A 26,204-nucleotide genomic window follows, 5' to 3' on the forward strand; every position below is an offset into this window, starting at 1 on the left:
AGATACAATAGTCACCACTTCCCCTTCAGACTCAGCCACCCAGAAACGGGAATCTTCCCTCTCCATGTAGGTTTTCTGTCTGTCCCACAGGTCCTCCCTGAGTCCCCGCTCTATGTACTGAACATAGTAAGAGTCATCAGAAGCCAGCCTGCAGCTAAGAGGACGGGGCAGCCAGCAGAGAAAGGAGGAGGCAGCCGGAGCTCAGGAACAGCGCGAGGGCACACCCAGGAGGAGCAGGTGAGCCTGTGGGAGCATCAGCATACGCGGGTAGCCTGAGGGACGTGCTCGCGCCTACCAGCCACAAACAAGCTCCTCGCCGCCTCGCAACTTGGTACTCCCGAATGCAGCAGCCGGCCACGGCTTCGGGCATGTTGCTATCCTAAGGAAACAGACTGTTAATTGGGCAGAGAGGGTTGTGCATCTGAGAGACCTAATGTCAACTCAACGCCATCAACAAGGGCCCACTCCTGCAGGACCCAGGCAGGCAAAACTCCCCCTGGCTGCAGCCTCAGGTCTTGGCCATCAGATGGTTCATCTTAAGACACAGCTATATGGGGGACAGTGTTTAGGTCGGGGTCCATGTCCAGCTGTGCCCTTCAGTGCCTCCTCCCAAGGTACCACCATGCCATGTTTGTTTGGATGTTAGAAGGATCGCCGGCCACCATCTGAGCACTGGGGACGCGACCTAATGTTGGCCGTCCTTCACTGAGCCGTGGAGTCACACTGCCCTGGTGACAGACGGCCAGCCAGGACTCCTGCAGGCCACTGATTTGTTTTCATGAATCAGTCACCCAATTATCTGTTCCAAATCACATAATCATCTGCCACATTGTACAAGACACCATAGACAGCACCTGGCCATTACTTGTCTAATCTGTTTCTGATCATTGATACTCTAAGGGCTATAGCTAACGGCAGGACTCGCTGAGAGGAGGCAGGACTCGCTGAGAGGACGCGGAGGAAGGCTCTGGCACATGGTGGCTGTCCATGTGAGACTCCAAAGGCCCCTCATGGTTAGAAGACCCCAGAGTCCTTCCCTCAGGTGGAGAACCCCATCCGGGAGTGCCGAGGAGGGATGAGAGAGCCCGGCAGATGGAGCAGGAGAGAACCAGTTGGACGTAGCTGGTGGCCTTCTGTGTCCCCTGAGGGAGTTTGGGTTCAGAGTGGCTGATGGCTCTGACTAGTTCTGTTTTTAATCCCTTCTTCCCCTTAGAAATGCTCGTCGCTCAGTGGTTAATACCTTGTGAGTGGCCTCCTCCACACTCTGCTGCTCACTCGGATCGGACCCCCGGAGGGGAAAGGCGCTGTATGTTATAACCAGACCCCTCAACCCTCCAGCTCCTCCATACTCTGCCCTTATCATGACACCGACACTGCTGCTGTCATCAGTAGGAACGTAAGGCAGCTCCCGCCTCCATCACACCTCCCCATCAACCCAAGGAAGACACATCGCTATTCTGGCAAGATGGCTGCCTCCAGCAATGGCCTTGGAAATGCTCATAGCCATTTTAGCCCTGGCAAGACCCTCTCAGCCTGGGGACCTCCGGCTGGCTGGCCTGAGGACATTGGGCCCCACCTCTCTTGTAGCAGCTTCTGCTCTTACCCCCTGGATAACTACAGCACATTCACTTACTTGCCCCATTCAGATTCCCAGCTCAGTCAGTGGCTCATGCTGGTTCCCACTAATCTCCGTCTCGTCTGGTCTCCCATTCTGTTTCTGGCCTGGCTCTTGGTCTCACAACTCCAGTGTTTCTTGTTAATCTGAGACATTTTATAGGTTTGTTAGACTTCTAAGGTGCCACAAGTATTCCTTTTCTTTCTGCAGACGTTTTATAGCTTCTGCACCTTGCCCCACTTATCAGCTCATTGGTTCGGCCCCTTCCTTTGCCCCTCCCAGGGCCAGACATCAACACAAGCAACAGCTCGGCGCCCTGTGCACATATGCAGTTCCCGAGCTCAGAGCCTGCTTTCTCCCTTGGGCAGTGGGTAACTTGGGCATCTGTTCTTCCCCGGGACGCTGCAAAGCACATATGTCCTCCAAACCAGCCAACACAACCACCTCCTTTTACCCCTATTTAGCACATCATGGTTTTAGTCACCGCAGACCCGTTCCAAACCCCACCTGACTGTGGCTAGGTGACATCTCTCTCCCGAATATCACCAACAGCAACCCGCTGAATTCCCCAGCTCACCCACCCATCTCTGTGAGACCCGCCTCAGCATGAGTGAAATTCGCCTCTGTGCACACAGCCAGCACAAGGGCTATGCACCACTTAAGTGTGGACTTGTGTGATGCAGACACCATGCACTGGCCCTCTGCAAAGGGGTGAATTTCACCAACAGTGTAAACCCACAGGGCCAGATCCTCAGCTGGCGTCAATCAGCGTTGCTCTGTTGAAGACAATGGGCCGCATCTAACAATCTAAAAGGAACCCAGCACCTGCCCATGGCAAGCAGAGACCAGTCCATCTACAAGGGGAAAGGATAGGGCTAAATATAAAGGGGACTAGGAAGGAACCAGGGATAAACAGTGATAACTAAATGACCCCCAGATAACCAGAAGCTCCCTTCGATCATCCCATCCCCTCCTCTCCAGCGATTCAGGATCCCACAAGCAGCACAGGGACGTAAAATGGGGGTGTCACCCCAGAGTGTCTCCAGGCCTCGGAGAAGGGAGGGTGGGCAGGCCAGAGGGCGCACCCATGCTTTGGGGCTCTTTAACATCAAGACCTGCGGTTGCTAACTCAAATAACATAGCAGGTCTGCCCACTGCCTGGGTGCAATGTGGGCCCTAGGGTGACCGCCTTTTCAAAATGCAAAAACAGGAAACATGCAGGAGCCCCACCCTCCTCTGTCATGCCTCCTCCTGCTCCTCCTCTTCCCCCATGGCCCCGACCCCTGGCCACACTGGAACCCGGAGCTGGGCCATGATAAGAGCCACCCAGAAAGCCCGGGCTGTGGTGGGAAGTATTTTAGGAAGGCACTAGGAAGTCTGGGATATGGGTGGTTCGACTCAGGCCTGCATAATGCAGTGCAGATGCTGAACCTCCAGGTTGGGACCCAGGGTTCAACAATTCCTAACCTGGGGTTACAGATGAGTGTAGACATTCAAGCCCTAGGTTAACAAACCCAGGTCTGCTAACTTGAGTTCTCTTAACTCTGGGCTTACATTGCAGGGTAAACATACCCTAAGGCCCCGATCCTGCAACCTGCTCACATGGATGCAGGCTCCACCCACGCAGAGAAGTTTGCATAATCAGGCCCTTACATTGCAAGCTTCTTAGTGCAAGAGACCTTTTCATTTATGCCTGGTGTGGGACCAAGAACATTGCTGGCATGTACCAAATAACCTTAATAAGATAGCATGGCTCCTGCTTGGACAAGGGAGCAGAAGACATACAGCAAGACGGTGTCCCCCGGAACAGGATGCCACTGGAGAACGTGGCAACCACTGGGAAAAGGTATGTGGATTTTCTGGTTCCTCGTGTTAATAGCAGCAGAGCATGTTACATATAGGTTGGAACTTGGAGCAAATGCAGAGGCGTTGACTCTGGAGGTGATGAAGTCTCCCTGCTCATTTACTGTGACATCACCAGTGATGCAAGCAGGGCTGATGAGTGGGAGAGGCTGTCACATTCAAGGAACACCCCAGCATGCAGAGCCCCTCTCCCTTCCCCACCAGCCACAGACGTTTGAGGGGGTGGGGAATCCTAATCTAATGACGTTGAGGCACAAGACCCCTTGGCCGATGAAGTTGACCTGTGGAGTCACTGAGTGTATTTGAAGAAGGATTCCCCCGCACGGGTGTGTTTCAAGATGTTCCTCTTCGCCCGTAAAACCAAGACCCCCATCAGCACCTACACGGACTCCTACAGAGCACCGAATAGCATGAGAAAAACCTTCCAGGAACCTCCAATGACTCTGTGGAACGAGAATAAGTTTGTGACGGAGGTAAATCCCCTCCCCCCAGCCCCCCACCCAGTAGGCAGTGTTATCAGAGGCAGGATCTCAGCTTCTGTAGTGTTCCTAAGCTCTGCCACCATGGGGTTCCTCTTCATCTCAGCTTCTGAGGAGCCCCATGAGCCCTTCAGATGCTGATTTTTATGATGGTTTGGGTGTCTTCATAAAATGTGGGTCTCCCCTTTCCACTTAGTGGTTTGACTGTGCAGCTGTGCCAGCCTGGTGGTAACGGTATCGCTTTAAACTACCTAAAAGTGCAGCTGGTGAGCGAGAGGCAGTCTGTTATTGTCCTCGTTTATAAATGAGCGCTGGTCACTACTGCTGTGGGAGGGGCATAATAAATGCAGCCACTGTACTGCTTATATAGCACTTTTCATAAGAGGCCAGTTTCGTTCTCCCCATTTTAAGATGGGGAAACTGAGGCACGGCAAGGGGAAGTGATTTGACCAAGGTCACCCAGCAGGTCAGTGGCAGAGAAAGAAACAGAACCCGTGTCTCCAGAGGCCCAGTCTATTGCCTGAGCCAGTAGGCCATATTTTTATTTGTTCATGTTCCTCTGTGCAAGAAGAGCTGCATGCCAGTCCCAAATGGAAAGTTTTCACTAACAACAGTCTGTACTGAAGTCATGGTGTCCTTCGGGCCAGCCATCGCTCTTAAAGGGCAGGGATTGCATTGTTAGCTCTGTGAAGCACCTTGCTGTAGGTGCTATAAAATAATACACAGAGATGGTCCATGGAGAGTATAGGTCACAACATAAATTCGGCCACACTGGGTCAGACCAATGGTCCATCTAGCCCAGGATCCTGTCACTGACAGTGGCCGGTGCCAGATGCTTCGGAGGGAATGAACAAACAGGGCAATTACAGAGTGATCCACCCCCTGTCGTCTACTCCCAGCTTCTGGCAGCTGGAGATTTAGGGACAGCTGGAGCATGAGCTTGTGTCCCTGACTATCTTGGCTAATAGCCATTGGTGGACTCCATGAACTTATTTAATTCTTTTCTGAACCCATTATTCTTTTGGCCTTCACAACATCCCCTGGCAACACGTTCCACAAGTTGACTGTAATGCAATCTGTCCTGGCCATTTAGATTTCGATCTGACATTGCATGCTGGGCCCTATGGTCTCTATGGACCATAGTTTTATCCAAATTAGTTGCCAAAATTTGGGGGCACTTTTGTAAAGACACTCCAGAGATCGCAGACTGGCCTCTCTTGCCATGTCTTTCAGTGGATCCTGGTTAGTCTCCTTGGGTCCGAGGCTCTGTGCATTGGCCAAGCTAGAACTGGCCTGTTGCGGGGTTCCCAGCTGCAGAGGCCTGCACAATTCATCACAGTAATTTTGTCATGAGAGATTTTGAAACATGCCATGTGAATTAGGTCTGGGGATGAAAACCCTGCAGAACAGCTTTTATATGCAAATGTATGATGAATTTTTGCCAGCGGGTAACACTGAACATAATATACAAAAGTTCCCCTGCCTCCAGGTTCACAATGTTCTCCACAGACATGGTATCTGAGCAGCCAGCCAGCTTCTTTCTCTGTGCATGAACTTTCCACTACATCCCTCTATGCATCTGTCCTTTGGCTTGGACTATGGTACCCAGCACCCTCTGCTGTACAGATTGTGGCAGAACTGGTGAATGACCATTAGAAAATGTTTTAGAGCTGAGGTGCAGAGCGAGAGCATCCAAAAAAGGGAGGCTAAACAATCACAGAGAGGCTCTTTCGGGGCAATGCAGGCTCAGCCTGGGCACTTAGCAGTATGGGGTGTATGACACACAGCTAAGCAGCTCTGGTGCTATCTAGATGGGGACAGCATTGCATGCATATGCTAGCCAGCTCACTGCAACTGAAGCTTGCTGCAGGCTGAGGAGGAAAGACATGCTGTTCTCCAGGAGGCACTGCCAGCAGCAGCTAATTATTAGTTATCTAATCCACTTCCCGTTGCCAAGAATCGAATCACTCTAATTAGTGGGAGGGAGCCACTGGTCATGAACTGAACATAGCAAAGACTGCAACAGAGAGACCGAGGAGAGGCTGTGCGGCCCACTCAGGCAGTCGTGGTCAGAAAGATGCGAGAAGCCGTCCCCGCGGTGGGGAGGAGAGAGCTCCAAAGGATGCTGGAGACCTGGCAATGGAAGAACGGGGGTCATTTCTGTAAGCCCTACTAATGCAGCACGGTGCTCTGTCTACCTCGGGTGGGCAGGCCACACAGAGATTTATCAGTCTGCTGGAGCCTGCCAGGGGCTAGAGCTGGGATTTTTAGCTCTAAAAGGCTCAGGTCGGATTGCTGCTGCCAACGTCCTAGGCAGGGGGTCACACTAGGTTCTATGGGGATGTGTCTCTATCTCTCCTAACGATCCTGCCTCTCTCTCCAGCCAGCCCATGTACCCTGCTGATTACCATGGTACCTGACTGTCCCCTATCTGCCTCCATTTAAATGCCCGACAGCTGATGTGTTGTATTATTTCTGTATTACTGCACTTGTTATTAAATCGGTACATGTCTATATGCATCATAGTCCAATATACTCCCCTCATGCCCCAGGTTTCCCTCATGCCACCCTAACCCCCATGCCCCAGCTCACATCCTGGGCCCCTCTCACTGAGATGCCCCTGCTCACTCCGGCGTGCCCCACACCTCCCACCGCCTTGGTCTCCAGTCACCCCACACTCCGCCAGCTCCTCTGATGTGACCCTCACATCTCAGTCTCTGCTTAAGCTGCCCTCATGGCTAGGCCCCTCCACAGGCTGGCCCGAGGCTCTGCTCAGCTCAGAGGTTAGGAACTGTGATGGGGTGACGACTGGTAGGGTTGCATGGTGCCCAGGGAGTCTGATCCTAAATGCGATCACCAGAATCCCAGTCAATCTGTCTGCACACTAGACCCGGGGCCTTTCTCCCCAGCCAGCCAGGAGGTGGCCTGGGTACCTAGATACCATGCCAGCTAGCACCTGACAGGTAATGGGGCAAAGGTGAAAGATGTTATCTCAGGGGGCTCGCATAGACCACAGTGATAGCCCCAGGTCGATGGAGAGAGAGAGACTCAGAGGGAGCAATTTTGACTTAGATTTGGAGGTGGCTAGGAAATCACTGACAGTGGCAGATGAAAAATGCCAGGCCATAGGCGCCGACTCTGTGGGTGCTCTGGGGCTGCAGCCCCGCCAATCATCTCCCACCCATCCCCCTCAACATCTCCCGCCCGCCAGTGATCAGCTGTTCAGCAGCATGCAGGAGGCTCTGGGGGGAAGGAGAGGACCATGCTCGAGGGAGGGGGTGGAATGGGGCGGGAAGAGGCAGGGCGGAGCAGAGTGGGGGGGCAGGAAGAGGCAGGCGGGGTGGGGCCATGGGAGAAGGGGTGGAGTAGGGGCAGGGCCTAGGGCGGAGTGGGGGTCGAGCACCCCCCTTCAGATCAGAAAGTCGGCACCTCTGTGCCAGGGGGTTGCCTTTGATATGATGGGCAATTGTTTCCCACCTGCCAAAGGACCCTGTTTTGATACAATCTACCTGCCTGAGGGGCTGGATCCGCAGGGATCTCACTTTTACATTTTAGCTACAATGCGGTTGATCCAACCGACTGTGACATCACTAGTGATGCAAGCAGGGCTGGTGACTGGGGGAGGAGGTCAGATTTGGGAGACAGACTTTTAATTTGCTACCATAGTACAGAGAGCCTTTTTCATAGACTCACCCCTCAGTGTGGCTTGTGGCGGACTCCAGAAATTAACTTCCGGCATAAAGCCCTTGCTGGCTACTGAGGATCAGTTGAGACATAGTTTAGACTGAAGGTGGAATCCCTTCCAAGAGCCCATTTGAGAGATGTTCCTCTTTGCTCATAAAACAAAGACGCCCATCAGCACCTATACAGAATCTTACCGGTCGCCGTCTACTGTGAAACAGTCGTACAGGGAACGTTCTTTTACGTTGTGGGATGAAAACAAGTTTATTACACAGGTAAATCTCCCACTTCTAAGACTGCTAATCTACAGCTCTGTTAGCTGAAGGATGGGTTCCTGATGGTCTGTGAGTGTGGCACCCAGGGCTCGGACTGCGTCAGATGACATAAGCCAAAGGCCCCCAAATTGAGGGGCGCGCCCCCCTAGGGGGACAGAGAGGAATGTTGGGGGGGGCACGGCAGGTCCCAGGCCAGCCCCCATGGGGGGGCGGAGAGGTAGCAACACCCAGCCCCACTCCACTCCCAGCTCTGCTCCAGCCCCGGCCCCGCACCAGGTCCGGCTCCTGGTCCCAGCCCTGCCCCCAGCCATGGCCTCAGCTTCTGCCCCCAGCCCTGGCCCCACTCTTGGCCCTAGCCCCACCCCCAGCTGTGGCCCCAGCCCCCTTACCCCTGTCCATGTCCTAGGGGGCATGGACAGGGGTAAAGTGGGGGGCGCAAAGCTCAAAAATTTGGGGACCACTGACATAAACTTAGCAGCTTTGGGCTAAGTTGGGAGTGGGACCGGAGACTTCTAAACATTTTGAAGAGTGCTGCAAGCCAGGGGGTTATTTTGTGGGTTTTCCCTTAGCGGGAAAGTTGAGCAAGTGCAGAAGGATGGTGGCCGGGGTACTCTCCTGTCTTTCCAACGAGGCTTGCATCAGAATCCCTTTACCACAGGCGGCTGTGGGGCTTTTAGACTGCAAACTGTGGGTCAGGGACTTTTCTTACCGTGGGCGTGTACAGCACCTAGAGCACTGGGGCCTCTATACGCTCCTGCAAAGCAAAATATCATCATCATCGTCATCATCATCATCAATCAATCTGTAGTGATTGAAGATCCCATGGTACAAGGTGGAGGGTATCATCCCTGACATCACCGCTTCTTCCCTCTCATTCCCACTGCAGCTGCCGGTGGGATTCCGCTTGTGTTGAACCGCTGCGCACGGCTGTTTTGTATTGTTTAAAGGCGGCTGCTCTCAGCCCTGGCGGAAGGGGGGGTCCGCTGGTGAAGTGTGTCCGGTGCTTTGCAAAGATTCCCCCGCCACGCTGATAATGTCTGGGTGTTGGGGGGAGTCAGTGGCACCCGTGATTAAATCCTGCCTGCCTTTCCACAACCCAGAGGCTCCCTGGGAGGTGGGTTGACTCGCTTCCCTTAAACTGGGTCAAGATTGAGCTAAAATCTATCCTCATCATCTGCAAAAGGGGATGAGACTCCCGTCCTTTGTAAACCACTCTGAGATCTACCGTTGAAAAATGCTTTATATAAGCTAAGTATCATATTCTTCTTCCATTCACCAAGCCCCTGTCCTTAGGCCAATTCACACCCTCTCCCTTCAGATTGACAGATCTCTTTTTTTCTCTCCTCCTGGGCACTGGGAGGGACCTGATCCTCTTTCACCTTCCTCTCTGTTGGGGTCACCATTGTACAACAGACACACCTGTGGGCAGCTCACCCCACAGAGGGACAAACCCCAGGACCTTTGGCTACAGCTCAGGTCTCTTACACCCTAGTTAAAGGAGAACGTAGCACTATTTACTGGATGGATTCACCACCACTTGAAGCCTTTAAATCAAGACTGGGTGTCTCTTTCTAAAAGATATGCTGCAGCTCAACCAGAAGTTATGGGCTTGACATAGGAATCAGCTGGGGAGATTCTCTGGCCTGTACTATGCACAAGACCAGCCTAAATGGTGACAGTGAGCCCTTCTGGCCTTTAAATCGATGAATCTGCTAGGGCTCATGGCCCTGATCCTCCAAGATATTTAGGTACCTAATTCCCAGGGAGTTAAGAACCTACATATCTTTGAGGATCTGAGCCTGTATCTTCTGTGGATCTTAAGGCACAAGAAGGAATGATAACCACATACATGGGCCCCGTTCCATCCAGCAAGCGGCAGTGGAAACACACATCTGTTGACCTCGTGACTATTCTGCTGTTCCGAGAAACAGACCAGCAATTCCTCCCTTTCTTGCCTGACTTCTACACAGCAGACACGGCTGGCTGGCTGATACTCTTGCACTGTGCTTTTTATGCCTTTGTGGCCAGGCCCATCTTTGGTCCCTGGCTTGCAGGGCTCTTTGCCAGGTGGGGTGGTGCATGGGGGCTCTTGGTGGATTTACAGGGGGAGGTCTTTGATGGGACTTGAGGTTATTGTGCACTGGTGTCAATGAAGGGTGTCTGTCTATTTAATGGCTGCTCTTTATTTTAAAGAGCCTGGGGTGGGAGTGCTTTGTCTGACAGTACAAAGCATAATAAATAAATGCTGGCTGAGAGCTGCCTGGATTCATCTTCTCCGAGACCACTGGCCCACCTCCTCCTCCGACCAGCGCTCACACATGACAGCCCCCAAAAGAAACAGAGCCACAGGGCCCAGAGCAAGGGACCAGACTGAAACTGAAAAAACGGGCAGTGGTAGGGTCTCATGGGCCCTGTGATTGGACGTAGCCTGCGGTCCCCAAGCCGAAAGCCTTTTCCACACCTCACCCACATGGGCCCTGCCCGACTCATCCAGCCTTCAGGAAGCACTGCGGTATCATAGCAATGCAGTCTGCTTTCTGGGGCACCTCTTACCCACAGTGCTCGCTGCTGCAGAAGGAGCAGGGCAGACAGGACCTTAACATGGAGAGATGGTTCCCCTGCCAATCTGGGAGGTCACAGGGTGACTGGTCCTTTAACAGTGGGGATGGGTCTCTCAGTTCCCACCTGTGACACCAACTCACTTCCCCGCGTGGGGAAAATGAGGCATGTGAGTTGACCAGGCCTGTGGGCTAGATGAGGGAGAAGACTAGGCACGGGGAGATGGAGGTGTCTGCAGTGGTCTGCAGGGAGGTAGGAGACCTTGTGACACTGGGGGGAGACTCCAGCTAGGTAGGGCTGGAAATGGCCTGCCAAAGCAGGGAAAGACTCCAAGACAGAAGGCATGGGAGGAGGGAGCAGTGAGCCAAGGAAGGGCTGGTGGGAGAGATGAAAGAGAGCCCTGGAAGGATGAAAGCTGAGCCCAGAGCATGGGCAGGAGAGCATCTGAGCTACTGAAGATGGACTAGCCCCTTTGAAAGTGGGATCGGGCCCCATTTGAAACTGGTGTGAAGACTCTGTGTTTGGTTTTGGGCTTGTATACGCTGGAAGGGGTGGACTTATTGTTAATGGCTTAGCTGAGTATGGGCGGGAGGGCTAATCACTGAGGGGAAACTGAGGCAGGGCTGCTGCAGGATCACCCATGCCATGAGGGGGCACTTTGGTGGTGACCCTCTCACAAGAAGGTTGCTTTCAAAATGTTGAACAGCCTGAGAGTGCAAACCCCCAGACTGTCCAGTCACGAGTTTAGAGATTTTTGACATTCTGTTGAAGCCAATGTTGAGTCTCCCGGCGGTGGCAGGATGGGGCCCACTGTACCGGGTCCAGAGAGCATACAATGCAAATAAGACCCAGCCAATCCGGTTCAAACCGCCATTCCCTGGGCAGCCTGCTGTGCAGTGTGGTGCGTGTCTGTGCATGTTTTTAGTGGATTATGGTTGAAAAGTTTCAGCGAAGTGGGTTAGGAGAGAGCTGAGCGTGTCACCGGGGAAAGCTACAAGGGCTCTTCCTGCGCTCGCTGCAGGGGCTTTAGTTAAAGGGGCATTTCTGGGCACTTAAGAGGGAGGTCATGGGTGGTCACTTTGCGTGTGCAGTGGGTGACATCCTTGTGGTTGCTGTGCCACTTGGTATTTCTGAGATCACCCTGCTTACGAGGTCAATGCTTTTATTCCTATTTATATTTTCCTGGCATGTAGAGGCCCCCTTGTGCTGAGTACTGGACAAAGAGACAATCCCTGCCTCAAAGAGCTCAATAAACAGGACAGCCCAAAGGTGGGAAGGGAAATAGACATGAACTTATGTACAGCTGGGGTTTGAACCAGCTCTTCTAAAGCCTAGTTTGGTGCCTATCCAGTAGGCCACACTACCTTCCCTACAGAGGAGACAGTCACATGTTCTTACATCACTTCCAGAGATGGTGAAATGGCACCAGGCTCCATTGTTACAGGACAATACTTTGATGCAGCATCATGTGTTGTGGGATGCCAAAGCAGTACCTACGATTCCAATGCACACACACCGATAAGCATTAACCCATGGCATCCCAGAGTAGCCCAAAAATATCCAGAACAAGCCAGGGCAGTGGCTGAGTTCTAGTGAGCTTTTAAACTTCCTCTCTGCAGGCACTGGTTCTTGTACACGTTCATGTGCATATGACAAATGAACACGCATTCCTGTGTGCATGGACAGTGCCACTGGGAATCCATGAGGGAATGGTAGTGGGGCTGTTTTCTGCCCATGTGATTATTGGTCTAGTGGTAAGCCTGGAAGCTAGGAGTTTCTAAACGTTAATCCTGGCAGTACACTGATTCCTCCTTTGGCTTTTGGCTCCAATTCCATCACCTGCAAAAATAAAAGTAGGGAACCTACCTCTACAAAACACTTTGATACCTATGGATAAAAGCACCATGTTAGCGTCAGGTGTTGCCATTATATACTTTGAAGAAGAAGAGCATTCAGATTTGCATACTGAACTAGCTAACAGGTATACGACACAGCTACCTTCTACTGGCTGTAACCAAAACTGCTCAGCTGTGTGTCATAGGCCCTATATGACTAACTACGGAAGGTGAGTTGCCTTTTACTCAAGTGCAGGGGCTTTCTGAGAATGAGGTTTTCAGCTCTAGCCCTGATCTTGTTGTGACATTCTGGGTGGCCATGGTGATGAGCATATTAACAGCCATGACACGCCTTGATGCCCATGGACTTTCCCCCTTCGCTGCAGCCTTGCATTTAGTTGGCTTTATCCCAAACACAGAGGAATTTGCAAAGGGCAAGCTGGTATCATTGCAACATTTAACTGATTTCGTTCCCAACTCTCTGTTGCCTTTAGGGGTTAACGGTGCCCAGAGTGGAAAATCAGGTGAACCAAGCTCATCTGGAGAAGATGATTAAGCATGCGGTGCAGGAATATTCCTATAAGAACACGATAGAACCAACAGCCTATAGGCCAGAAAAATATTGGTTAACCAGACCCGAAGGTATTGCGGGATTGTTTAAACCACCTGCCTCACAGCCCAGCTCCCTGTCCCGCTTCTTCCAGCTCGTCCATAGCATGCTCTCACCCGGTGACGAGAACTGCACTCAGAGCCCAGGGGTTCCTAAAGAAGAGTGGGCCTCAGGGTGTCGAACAGGGGCAGATTGCCTGGGTTCATAGAATCATAGACTATCAGGGTTGGAAGGGACCTCAGCAGGTCATCTAGTCCAACCGCCTTGCTCAAAGCAGGACCAATCCCCAATTTTTGCCCCAGATCCCTAAATGGCCCCCTCAAGGATTGAACTCACAACCCTGGGTTTAGCAGGCCAATGCTCAAACCACTGAGCAATCCCTCCCCCCATTGCTGCAGGCCAGGAGACTGCGGTACAAGCAAAGGCAGCCAGGAGCAAGCACAGTCCCCCACCCTTTGTATCCCTACCTTTGCTCCTGCAAGAAACCCTTCCCAGTCCAGTTTCCCCTCATACAGACCCTTCCTCCCCAGTGCAGAGACCCAGGCTCTTGGCTCAGCACTGACGGTGGGGAAGCAGCTCTCTCACGGCTGGGCTCCCTGTGTGGTTCTCTGATGCTGAGATCCAGGTACCTCGTTGAGGGAGCAGGCGTGGCTGGTCTGGCCCAGCCACAGACCATTCACAAGTCAGTCCAGGATGCACCCAGCCTCCCCTGGATCCTGGGCCAGCTGGCCTCAGTGCCCAGATTCCAGGTGCAGAGGCCAGGATAGTCCAAGCTGGCCAAAGGATTTGGACACCCAGTTCCCATGAGAATAAATGGGATTCCAGCGTCCAGACCTCCGGGGGTGGTTTGGAAAGTCTCAGCCCTAGATTCCAGGAACCTCAAAACCCACACTGAGGTTGCACCCGTTCCTCTGAGGCCTGCCCCTCCCCATGGTGCATACCCATTGCATTGTGCTCCCCTTCCCCATCTACCTGATTGCAAACTCCCCTCCTCCCCCCACCTTCTGCCTCCATATTACTACGGCACAGGGTGGGAGGGGACAGGGGAGCTCACCTGGGGCTAGCCAGCAGCCCAGCTGGCATGGAGTCAAGCTGGCTAGCTAAGCTCCCCTGTTCTCTCTGAAGAGCCCCGGGCTGGTCCACTTGCCTCTGCTCTCCTCCCAGCTGGCCCTTCGCTCTGCCCCCAGGAGGGAAGGGCAGATGGGACTGTCTGTGGGCACCTGTATGCCTGCTCCTGCCACCCGCGGGGTACAGAGAAGGGACAGCCACCTGCATGTACTTGAAGGGTATAACCATCAAGCAGCGGGGAAGGGCTCGCTGGGGCAGTGGGTCTAACTGGGAACGATGGGATGAAATTACCTGAAGGAGGATTGAGGTTGAACAGCAGGAAAAGCCTCCAGAGGTGGAGACGTACCAAGGTGTGGAATCGTCTCCCAAGGGAAGGGTGGGACCCTCATTGCCAGCTGAACTGGGCAAAGCCCCGGAGCCCAGTGGGCAGAGAGCAATCCTGCGCCGGGCGGAGATGGGCTATGGCCATTTTCACTTCCTGCCACGTCCAGGTTTGACCTATTTGCTGGGCAGCCGGGGCGCTGCTCCCTGGCCCCCGCAGTGTGGCAGGCGGGGGCTCCACCATGGCCGGTACTACCCTGGCTTCTGCGGGTGCTGGGTCAGTGCTGCGCCCCCCGGCTTGGGAGGGCCATCTTCGTCCTAGAAATGGGAAGAGAAGCAAAGGGCTAGTGGGGAGGGAGGGAAGCTGATTTTAAAAAACCCAGCGTGGTTCCTCTCTCCCTCTGGCCCTCATGGCCAGGCCAGCAACACCCTGGAGAGGTGCAGTTCATGGCTCCCTGGCAGGCTCCCTTGGTTCCTCACCCTGGCTGCTGACACACCAAAAGGGCTGTTCTAAAGCACAAGGCTGTTGGATGTTCCTGTTGCACCTAGGCCAAGAGTTTCCACCACAGGAGCCCAATGCTAGGCTCCTAAATCCTTATTTAAGCTCCGGCTTTTCCGAAGTGCTGGGCTCCCACTGACATCAGCTTCCCGCCCCTGACTTACGTGCCTAAATAAGGCCCTCGGAGGCTGACGCTAGGCTCCTATTGTTGCAAATCTTGCTCTAATTTCTCCGGCCCTGCTCACCGCAGCAGCCCTCGGACAGCGGCACTGTCTACTGCTGTTCTTGAAGCCTGCTGTTGAGTGGAAGGCCCACCTTGCCGCGGGGCTACAGAGCACGTGCTATTCAGAAGTCCACATTTGGCTCAGTTCTCACACAGCGGTACCAGAGAGACTACAGTTATTTAGAATAAGAAATAAGTGCAGCATTAGCTGGTGCCCCACTGTCTATTTTTGTAGTGCCTTCCGGCCCCCAGTGTAACCACCTGATGCACAAATTCTGCCCAGAGCTCACTTAACCCACCACTGCACAGCAGCCACCTCTGGTGAGGAACACGGCTACTGTGTAACAATGTACGGGGATACTAAACCACAGTGGAGGATGGGAAATGAGGAAGAATCTACTGGACACTGAAGAGAGACTTCAGGTGGGCAGGATTCACTCCCTGAGCTCTAATTTAGCCAGGACGCTGGGGTTAGCATCCTTTCTCTTGCAAACAGTGCCAGAGGCTCATTAAAGACCATGAAGGGTCAGGGTCTCAGCTGTATGTTGCATCCAAAAGAGAGCACCTCCAGCATCCCTGAATCCCTTGCACCATGGTGTGGAACGGATTAATGTCTAATTCATGTGGGGACGGTGGCACCTACGAAGCCACCAGCACCGGTCCCTCCAGCATTCTGAGGTTCCCCGGCGCACACTGGACAGGCTGGAGCCGAGTTAGTCTGGATGGCGGGGCTGTTTGCCTTGGCTTTTGTTAAGGAACCCAGCCCGCACCCAGAAGCTTTTGGCTAGCTACACGGTAATCAGTTTGCAGGGGCCAAAAGGACGAATGTGATCCTGGGCTGCATAAATGGGCGAGGAGTGAGTAGGGGAAAGGCGGTGATTTGCCGTGGGTTTACAGCATTGGTGAGGCCAGTATTGGAGTATAGGTCCAGCTCTGGTGCCCACATGGTGCAAAGGGTTTTGAAAACTCAGACAAGGTGCTGCAAAAAGTCACAAAAATGATTTGGGGGTGGAAGGGGAGGAAGCCTGACTGTGAGACACTGAGAAAGCTCAGTCTGCTTAGCTTATCGAAAAGAAGATGAAGAGGTGACTTGATTTACCGTGTCTAAGCACCTTCACTGAGAGAAAATATCAAGCACTCAAGGGCTCTTTAATCTAGCAGAGTCAGGCAGAACAAGCCTCAGCAGCTGGAAGTTAAAGCCAGACAAATTCCAATTAGAAATGACACTTTTTGACAGTGATGGTGATTAACCATTGGCACAAACTATTAAGGGTAGTGGTGAGTTCTCCATTCCTTGATGTCTTCTGATCAAGACGGGTAGGGTGACCAGATGTCCCGATTTTATAGGGACAGTCCAGATATTTGGGGCTTTTTTTAATATGGGCTCCTATTACCCCCCACCTCCGTCCTGATTTTTCACACTTGCTGTCTGGTCACCCTAAAGACAGGTGCCTTTCTGGAAGAGATGCTTTAAGTTGTTGGGCTCAATACAGGGGGAACTGGGTGAAATTCTCCGGCCCATGTAATAGAGGAGGTCAGACTAGATGGTCTAAGTGTCTTTTTTTGGCCTTGCCATCTAGGACTCTGCGAATCCCGTTGTTCTTCCTCCCTGGTAGGAAATGTTTGTCTGTTTGTCCATTTACATTTCAGAAAAGTACAATCCAGCTTTTGTCAGTGGAGACAAGTATGCAACGTGGAGGACAGGCCCCTACAACAGCGCGGGCTGGAATAAATATACCACCTACCTCCCCAGGCTTCCAAAGGTAAATCCTGGACCTCCAGAACGCGCCTGCTTCTCGTCCCGAGGCAGGTTGTGGCAGACGATCAGGGAAGGGGCTATGCTTTCAAAGCGGCCTGTGGGATGTCAGTCCATGTCTCCTCCTATTCTCAAATAAGAATTGTACAGCTAGCTCCTGCTCTGCTCTTTGCTTTGCAAATTTCACCCTTAATAACCCAGGTCAAACTCCAGTGTAATACTTCTTTGCCCTTGCCTAGCGCCTTCCTGCAGGGCATCTCCAACCGCTCAACACTGCAAAATGGAGTCAGTCCCCCTGCACGCTAAGCGAAGTCCTGTCTTCGTCTGGCTCTAGACCATCCTCCCGAAGGATGTGAGGAGCTGCTCCAGCGACAAGAAGACTTTCCCCACTCTGTAGGGAGAGCTGTGTTTTCAGAGACAGGGTTTCAGACACAGCAAATAGCTGTAGCTAGGATCTGTGCAAACGCGGTGGGTATAAGAGGCCAGGGGAGGCTAAGCCTTGCCAACCAGCCCGCCCACTGCCTTTGGAGCATGCCACCACTGGAAGGGCGGGCGCCCCAGCCGGGGCCCAGCCTGCGCTCCGCCCCAAGGCCCCGTTCCCGCTCATCACTTTCCCCTGAAGCTCTGCCTCTTTCAATCCCCATGCTGCCCCCATGGGGGCCTCGTGGGAGAGGGTGAAGAGGTACACACAAGCGGTGGGCAACCAGCCGACTCAGGTGGCCGACTGGTGGGCAGGCACAGGGGTTTGGGGGAGGGGGTGAACAGGTACAAGCAGTGGGGAGGGGGGCTTTGGGAGGTGCCCGAGTGGGGATGGACAGGGCTTCGGGGGGAGGAGACTGATCAGGTGTGGGCCTCGGGGCAGGGCCACAGTCCGGGCACATGCAGCCTCCCCAAATGGAGGAGTCCCGTGCTGCCTATGGATCCGTGGCTGTGGCATTTTCATGGCACGTGTGCTGTGCAGTTCTGTGCAATAGAAGCAGAAGGATACGGCCAAGGTAACTCTAGGTTCGCTGGAGCCTATGGAATGACTCCGGTGTTGGCCCAGTTCCCAGTGGGCAAGCGTCCGCCATGTCAGAAAAGCCACCGGCTCACTAAGCAGCATCGACACTGGCGGTCTCAGCAGAGAGGCCAAGGAAAGGATGGCGCCTGCCCTCACCGCCCACGGGCAAGGGCAGGGCAGGGTGAGGGAGGCTTGCGCTTTCCTGATCCAGGGACAAACAGGGGGCTGTGCAAGTTTGCTGAACATACATGGAGGCTCTGAAATCTTTCCTTGCAGGAAGCAGGGATGGAGACCATTCTCCGTGGGATGCCCATGCAATACCCGCCGAAACCCGACCGGCTCAATAATTATGGTAATTGTACTGGGTCTTCCTATAACCTTACCTCGAGAGAGCAAAGATTCCAGAAGAGCCAGTGGGGGAGTCTTTAATCCACACAACACCTCGCGGGCTGGAAACACAAGGCGTCCCGCAATGAGCAGCAGTGAGATAGTTCCTTGGGAGGTTTTTATAGGCAGCATTTCTGGGTCCCTTCAGCTGCAAAAGGCCAGGAAGCCCCTTGAACCATTCTGGAGCACAAGCTCTGCTGTTGATGTCATCTGGGGCTGTGAAGATGATGCCAGGACTTGCCGATTAACTGCCCCCAACTCAGCTACCTCCCTTCCCCTACTCACCAACCCCACAAGGCAGCTCACGGTCAGAAACCCCTGAGGTTACCAGGCTTCCTGAGGTTGTGAAGGTGTCTCCTCCCTGGGGCTGCTGGGAGTGGGGCACGGTGGACTTGGTTGATCCCTACCACTGGTAACTTATGGTACTGCAGAGTCTCTTCATCCTGGAGGATGTTGGGGGCTTTCTTAAAGGGACACTTCCCTTGGGAAATGTTGTGGAGGGCTCCCAAGCCCTTGTGTATTGACCCACCTGCCCAGGTCACCAGCGGGGCCCTTCTGCACCAAAGCACAAACCTCTGCAGCTAGAGCTAAAGAAGCAATTCAGTAGCTGGCAGCAGTAGTAGATTGTTGTCCTGCATGTGGCCACGAGAGGGGAGACACACACACACACACATGCATGGGATACTTGCTCTAGCCACTAGCCCACACACCCTCCCTTCCCCCACCCCCTATTTGGACCTTGGTTGCTATGGTTTTGCCCTAGTTGCCACGGGCTCTGTACCCAGAACGCTTGATGGCCAGGGTCTCCGTCTAGGGCAGTGAATGTCCAGATTTCAACACCGTGGGGTTTCCCCTCTCCCCAAACCCTTTGGCTCCTCTTGTTTCAGAAAGGGAAGTGGTGGTCAACATGCTGAACAGCTTATCCCGCAGCCAGCTCCCCTCCGTCCAGCACAGGTCTACCCTCCCCGGGAGAAAGCCCTTCCAAGGCTACTACAGCCCCTGCACCGGGCGCCACTACTGCGTGCGGGGGATGGATTACTACGTGGACGGAGCCCCCTGCAACGAGAGGCAGCTCAACCAGCTGGTGGAGAAGATTGTAAGGTTCGGAGGGTTACGCACTGCACATAACACTTCCCTTGCAGGGCAGAGCTCGCTCAGCTGCTCTACGGGACGCATAATCCAGCCCCGTCCTTCCTCATTGCTCCTGCAGGGCTCACGGGGGGTCAGAACTCAGGCCCCGATCCTGCCCGTCACACCCAAAGCTCCCCTGGGTGGAAGGAGAGTTTGGCATGCAGGATCAGGCCCTTGTTCCCAGCAGATGGGCATTAGAATCATAGAATCATAGAATATCAGGGTTGGAAGGGACCCCAGAAGGTCATCTAGTCCAACCCCCTGCTCGAAGCAGGACCAATTCCCAGTTAAATCATCCCAGCCAGGGCTTTGTCAAGCCTGACCTTAAAAACCTCTAAGGAAGGAGATTCTACCACCTCCTTGCCCATTGTGGGGCAAGGGGAAAGGAAAGGCAGCGCTCAGGGAAACAATGGGTGTTCTCGGCCCCCGCCTTCACTGTCGCCCTGGGCCTAGACCACTGAACATCATTGAGAGTTGAGCAGGAGAGGCCAGGGCGTGTAGGAGGGGAGGCTGAGGTGGGGATCAGTGCAGAGAAAGCAGAGCCCTTCCATGCCCCTTTGCAAAGGATCAACACCTTCCCCCCCGCCACCTCCAGGAACACATCCCCATCCCCTCCCATCCGGCCCCGGGGTAAGATCCCCATCTCACTCGTTCGTCTCCCCGTATTGCCACCCCCAAATGTTCAAACATCATGAGTCAGGCTCACCAAAAATCAGATTTTTAGTCGTGAGATGATGTAAAAAGAAGAGCTTGGGTGTCCTTTTGATTTGCCTTCTGCTTTTGAGCCTTTGGGGTGCACTGGGATCACATTTTGATGCTTTCTCCACAGCCCTTACTTTTTCTTTAAGAATGAAGGCTGAAGTCATCACATATCCACCTGACTCCAGGAGCTGGGGCTTTAAAGAACCCAGTAATTATCCTGAGACTCATGACAAAACCATGAGAGTTGGCAACACTCTGGCGCCTGTCCCCTTTCTCAGTCCGTTGGGTTTTCCCTGGGGGTGTTTTCATTTCTCATTCCCCTTTGCCTCCCTGCTCTCTCCGCCTCCCCCACCCTCGCTTTCCCAGCTCTCTTGTCCTCCTTTTTCTTCCCCACTAGTGCGCTGCCCTTCCCCCACACACACACACCCCAGAGCTCTCCTCCCTCTCCACCCAATGGCGGGAGCAATTGTCAGCGAGCCCGGCTGAAGTCACTAGAACTCTTTGCTTGAGTAGCCAGCAGCAGCCCTGCAGCTCCCCAAGACAGAGCTGTGAGCCAGGTACATCCCCTCTGGCACCGCAGAGGTAAGGGTAATACCCTAAAGAGGGATATAGACTATATATACACAAGCCTGGCCAGAAGCTCTGTAGCCACAGAGGCAGGGGCAGTGACCGGAAAGTGGCTACAGGGTGAGCCAAGGGTGGGACCTTCCGTACAGGAGATGAGAGCAATCCTGGCAAATACATGCCAAAAAACCCAAATATTCAAAGCTCTGGGTCCTTGTGGGGCAGCAGAGGGTTCTGGAGCAATGGGCAACGTGAAGAGGACTGACCCACGGAGTTAGTGACTGAAGGGCAGGCGGAGAGGTTGCAGTAGCAGCTCTGGGTGTTATTTTGCTTTGGATCAGGGAGGCTGCACAGAGGAACCCATTCCAGAGCTTGGGCTGTCTCTCTCTCGGTGTTTATAAAGTGCCCATCACCCGTGGGGTCCAGCCACACAGAAATTACAGTTTTTACTAAGCGGGTTTCTGAACCTGGTTCATGCCACCCCTGCAATCTCCGGGGGCAGCTGCTCGCAAACCGACTTGAGAGCGGCCGATACACGTCTGCTGCTCCTGTGTGCAGACCATCCCAAAGCCCCAGCCCCACCTTGCCTTCCAGGTCACAGGAGCTGCAGACTGTGTCTGGTGCTCGGCACCTCTAAAACCTGCCCTTAGGACGTTAGTCCCTGTGCTGCGGACAGTCCTCTCCCTGTTATCACTGCTCCATCCCAGACTCCTACCACCACCACTTGCGTCTCTGACCCTGTTGAGGCCACCACCGTGCCCCACTTGTGGGGAGACAGGAAGGATCTTTCCCACGTAAACTCGCTGACCACCAGAACGAGAGGGAACAGAGATGAGTGAGCCCGGCAGCCTGGTGCTATCGCTAACCATACCCCTTGCGTTTGTTTCAGGAATATCCCATACTGCGACTGCAGCCAAGAGACGATGGGCTATGCACCTTTGCACAACCCGCCGCAATCTTTCCCGTATATGAACCTTAAGTAAGAAAGTTAAAGCCGGGTTCAGTGGTGGGGGAAGGGCACAGTGGCTCTAAAAAATCATGGTTTACACTGGGGAGAACAGGAACCTCGCAACAGTCCTGGACTTTTCCAGAGGCTAGATCTTTCCTCATTTGGGTTTCAAGTGAATCATGACAAATGGCTGCATGTATTATGGTAACCCCTGGAATACAGAGAGCTCAAGTGACTTGCCAAAGGTCACAGAGCAAGTGGCAGAAATTGCAGGGGGGGAGCTTATTTTTAAGGGACAGCACCATGCTTTTATTCATGGTACAAAATAATGAAGGACCGTTAAGGGACCAAACAAAGGAGGAGTGTTTGCTCTGCTCACCCTGGGGTCCTGGCCTGAGGGTAAGAGAAGCTGTTACCAAAAGGGTCGCAAGAGGCCACCTTGATGTAAAACAAAACCTGCAAGAGGCCAGGAGCCTGGGATGGTGACTTGGGCCCAGGACCAGAAGAGTGATTCCCCAGAACTATAAATGTGACTAGGAGTGTTTAAAGGAGACCTAAAAACAGGTGCGTAGATGGATTGGTTCCCTTTTGCTGCAATGCTTCACCTCCCCAGTTCCCCACCTGCAAAACAGGGGTAGCCACTGCCTGGTAGCTTTCTCGACCTGGGCAGGGGTGTGAGGCTTTATTTATAGTTAATGTCTCTATTGTGCTTTGAAATCATAAAGCCCCACGTAAGTATTCGAAACTCCTGCAGACTTACAAGACTACTGAGATAGGGCGGCATCGCTTGGGATTAGTTTTTGTGCCATTTTTAACAGGTTTCCATGTCTAGCCTTTGCGACAGTAGCTTTTGTTATCATCATCTGCCCAGAGCCCTAGTTATCCGGTGTCCCTGTTTCCACAGTAAGAAGAAAAGGAGTACTTGTGGCACCTTAGAGACTAACCAATTTATTAGAGCATAAGCTTTCGTGAGCTACAGCTCACTTCCTCAGATGCATATCGTGGAAACTGCAGCAGGCTTTATATATACACAGAGAATATGAAACAATACCTCCTCCCACCCCACTGTCCTGCTGGTAATAGCTTATCTAAAGTGATCGTCAGGTGGGCCATTTCCAGCACAAATCCAGGTTTTCTCACCCTCCACCCCCCCACACAAATTCACTCTCCTGCTGGTGATAGCCCATCCAAAGTGACAACTCTTTACACAATGTGCATGACAATCAAGTTGGGCTATTTCCTGCACAAATCCAGGTTTTCTCACATCCCCCCCATACACACACAAACTCACTCTCCTGCTGGTAATAGCTCATCCAAACTGACCACCCAACTTGATTGTCATGCACATTGTGTAAAGAGTTGTCACTTTGGATGGGCTATCACCAGCAGGAGAGTGAATTTGTGTGGGGGGGTGGAGGGTGAGAAAACCTGGATTTGTGCTGGAAATGGCCCACCTGATGATCACTTTAGATAAGCTATTACCAGCAGGACAGTGGGGTGGGAGGAGGTATTGTTTCATATTCTCTGTGTATATATAAAGCCTGCTGCAGTTTCCACGATATGCATCTGAGGAAGTGAGCTGTAGCTCACGAAAGCTTATGCTCTAATAAATTGGTTTGTTTCTAAGGTGCCACAAGTCCTCCTTTTCTTTTTGCGAATACAGACTAACAGACAGTACGGCTGTTACTCTGAAACCTGTTTCCACAGTGTAACCGTGGGTCACAGCTGAGGATGCCAAATTCAGGACGAACTGCTGAGAAATAGGGCAAACACAACCCAAAACTGGTGGTTATTCTTTTATAAGATAGACCGAACCAACCACAAAAGTAAACTCCTGTTTCCCCACACTGGCTAACAGGAAAACATAAAGACAGTTTCCTCAGGTGTTCCAGTTCTCATATCACCACCAAAACCACAGGATTCAGAGATGAGTGGTTCTTTACAACCACTCTCATCAGATAACAGGTTCTTCTGATCCCAAAGGACCAGCCACACACTCAGGTCAATACATAACTTAGATCTTACCCCAAAATCACGCTGGTGCCAATCCCTTAGTAGCTAAAATCTAAAGGTTTATTTATACAAAGAAAGATGAGAGTTAAAATTGGTTGAAGGAATCAATGACATACAGTAATGGCAAAGTTCTTGGTGCAGGCTTGCAGCAGTGATGAAATAAACTGCGGGCTTAAGTCAAGTCTCCTGGAGTACATCCACTGCTTGGATGGGTCATTCAGTCCTTTGTTCAGAACTTCAGTTTGTAGCAAGGTTCCTCCAGAGGTAAGAAGCAGGACTGAAGACCAAATGGAGGTGTTTCCAGGGCCTTTTATAACATTTGCCATGTGGAGGGCATCCCATTTGTTCTTACTGCGGAAAATTAAAGCAACAAGATGGAGTTTGGAGTCACATGGGCAAGTCACATGTTCATGCCCAGTTTCCCTCAGTCATTGCAGGAAGCCATTACCTACACTCCAGAAAGTACGTTTACAGGACAGTCCACTCAGTATAGATGGGCGTCTCCCTTGATCCATTGTCAACCAAGTGTTTCTTGATGAGCCACTTAATTTGAATAGTCCCTCCAAGATGTGCTGGCTAGCTACCTTGTGGGCGTTACCCCAGGAGCAAACATTTGAAATTCAAGCATAGAGCCAACACTTATAACTTCACATACAAAAATGATACGTGCATACAGACAGCATAATCATAACCAGCAAATCATAACCTTTTCATAGGCACCTCACTTGGCAACGGGGCTCGGGTGGCGCTTTAAAGGGCCCGGGGCTCCCCTGCCACTGCGGGGAGCCCCGGCCCCTTTAAAGCACCTCTGGATCTCTGGCAGCAGGGCTCGGGCGGGGGCTCCCCACAGTGGCCGGAGCACCAGGCCCTTTAAATCCCCGCCTGAGCCCAGCTGCCAGAGCCCCGGGGCTCCAGCAGGGATTTAAAATGCCCAGAGCTCTGCGGTGGACGGAGCCCCGGGCCCTTTAATTCACCCCTGAGCCCCGGGGCTCCCAGCCGCCTCTGCAGCAGGGTGATTTAAAGGCCCCACGGCTCCCAGCCAGAGCCCCAGGGCCTTTAAATCACCTCTTCCGGTTGAGGCCACACCTCTTCCTGTTGAGGCCACGCCCCCACTCAGGACTCCAGCGTACCGGTAAATCCTTTAAATTACTTTCACCCCTGGCTCTATTCAACCCCAAGTAGCCCAAAATCAGGGGTCAGGCCCCCAAAATTGTGAGATTTTTTTAAAAAAATCATAAATGTTCTTATTTGCATTCTGATGTCAAATCCACTCAGGTCACATTTTCAAACTTCTCTCTGCAACCAGGAGGGCTAGAAACTGACTTATTTTTAAAAAATGAAAGCTGAGATTCTCATGTAATCACATGACTCCAGGAGCTGGGACTTTAAGGAAAACATCAAAATAGTGCACGCATTAGCAACAGTGTTCACATGGGTGGGGAAGAATCACCTGAGCTAAAATTGGGATTGAAAATGGTTCTCCGAAGCTGGCTAAGGTAGAACAAACTTTTAGTTCGGTGGTGGGCAACCTGCAGCCCATGGGCCACATGTAGCCCATCTGGGTAATCCGCTCTTGGGCCGCGAGACAGTGTTACATTGACCATCCACAGGCACGGCCACCCGCAGCCCCCAATGGCTGCAGTTCACTGTTCCCGGCCAATGGGACCTGCAGGAAGCGTTGCGAGCTGCAGGGACGTGCTGGCCACCACTTCCTGCAGCTCCCATTGGCCGGGAACAGCGAACCACAGCCACTGGATGCTGCAGGTAGCTGTACCTGCAGACAGTCAATGTAAACACTGTCTCACGGCCCACCAGCGGATTACCCTGATGGGCCACAGGTTGCCCACCACTGCTTTATTTCATCTGCCTGGTGTTTGTATTCACCTCACTGCAGACAAAAGATACACACCAGCACGGGCTACTTAGCTATGCAGAGATGTATTCTCTCGGGTTTTCCCATAACCCCAGAGCATGTCACGTCCCTCCCACTGGCTTCTATGCACCTTTTAGCCAATTGTCTCTCACCTGCCACACCCATCTGCCAGAGATCCCACTGACCGGGCCACCTCCTTCCCCAAATCCCAGGACCAGGCATTTGATACGGGGCAGAAAAACGGTGAGCATGTGGAAGCATCGCTCTGCAGTTAATCAGCAAAGAGAATGGCTCCCAAAGCTTGCCCTTGGCAATCTCCCTGGAATCTCCTAATAAGCACCAGCAGGAAGTGGATTACCAAGGACCCTCCTGCGGGCGTGAGGCTTACGATCCATTGGTTTTTCCTCCTTTCCCAGGTGGGACACGAGTCACTTCCAGAAGGCCGGCGGGCCGCAAAAGGATAACTATGTCATCCATCCCGAGTTTGTGTCGGAGTCCTACCCCACTTCGCCGTGCTGGTAGAGAGGAGAGTCAGGCTTCCATTAAAATGGGTCTTGCCAACCTTCGCATGTTCGTTCCTTGCCATCTGTGAAACATCCCCATCCCCCCACCCCCCCACCTTCCCCGCGGCAGCATCGGACAAGGGGCAAAGGGAGATAAGAGGAGGGTGCAAACCTACTTTGCTGTGCAGCCGCCCTGAGCCCTCCCGCAAGCCTCTGCATGGCTGGCAACTTTGCTGCTCAAGATGGTTGGGCAGGAAAGGGATTAGGATCTTCCCCTTGCCTGAGGGAGGCCAGAGGC

General features: G+C 52.9%; 1 protein-coding gene across 1 annotated transcript; it reads left to right on the forward strand.

Annotated features, from left to right (window-relative positions):
* Positions 1 to 3,816: 3,816 nt before the first annotated feature.
* On the forward strand, positions 3,817 to 25,955 carry SPMIP6 (sperm microtubule inner protein 6; the record flags this gene model as incomplete). The annotated part of the gene is made up of 7 exons (XM_084628205.1): positions 3,817 to 3,951; positions 12,802 to 12,949; positions 16,679 to 16,791; positions 18,061 to 18,136; positions 19,059 to 19,272; positions 21,458 to 21,547; positions 25,820 to 25,955. The coding sequence occupies 7 exons, from the start codon at positions 3,817 to 3,819 to the stop codon at positions 25,923 to 25,925; spliced, it is 882 nt and encodes a 293-aa protein (XP_084484331.1). The 3' UTR covers positions 25,926 to 25,955.
* Positions 25,956 to 26,204: the final 249 nt, after the last annotated feature.

Source organism: Lepidochelys olivacea, assembly GCF_965140295.1.
Source record: "Lepidochelys olivacea isolate rLepOli2 genome assembly, chromosome: 5".
NCBI lineage: Eukaryota > Metazoa > Chordata > Testudines > Cheloniidae > Lepidochelys > Lepidochelys olivacea.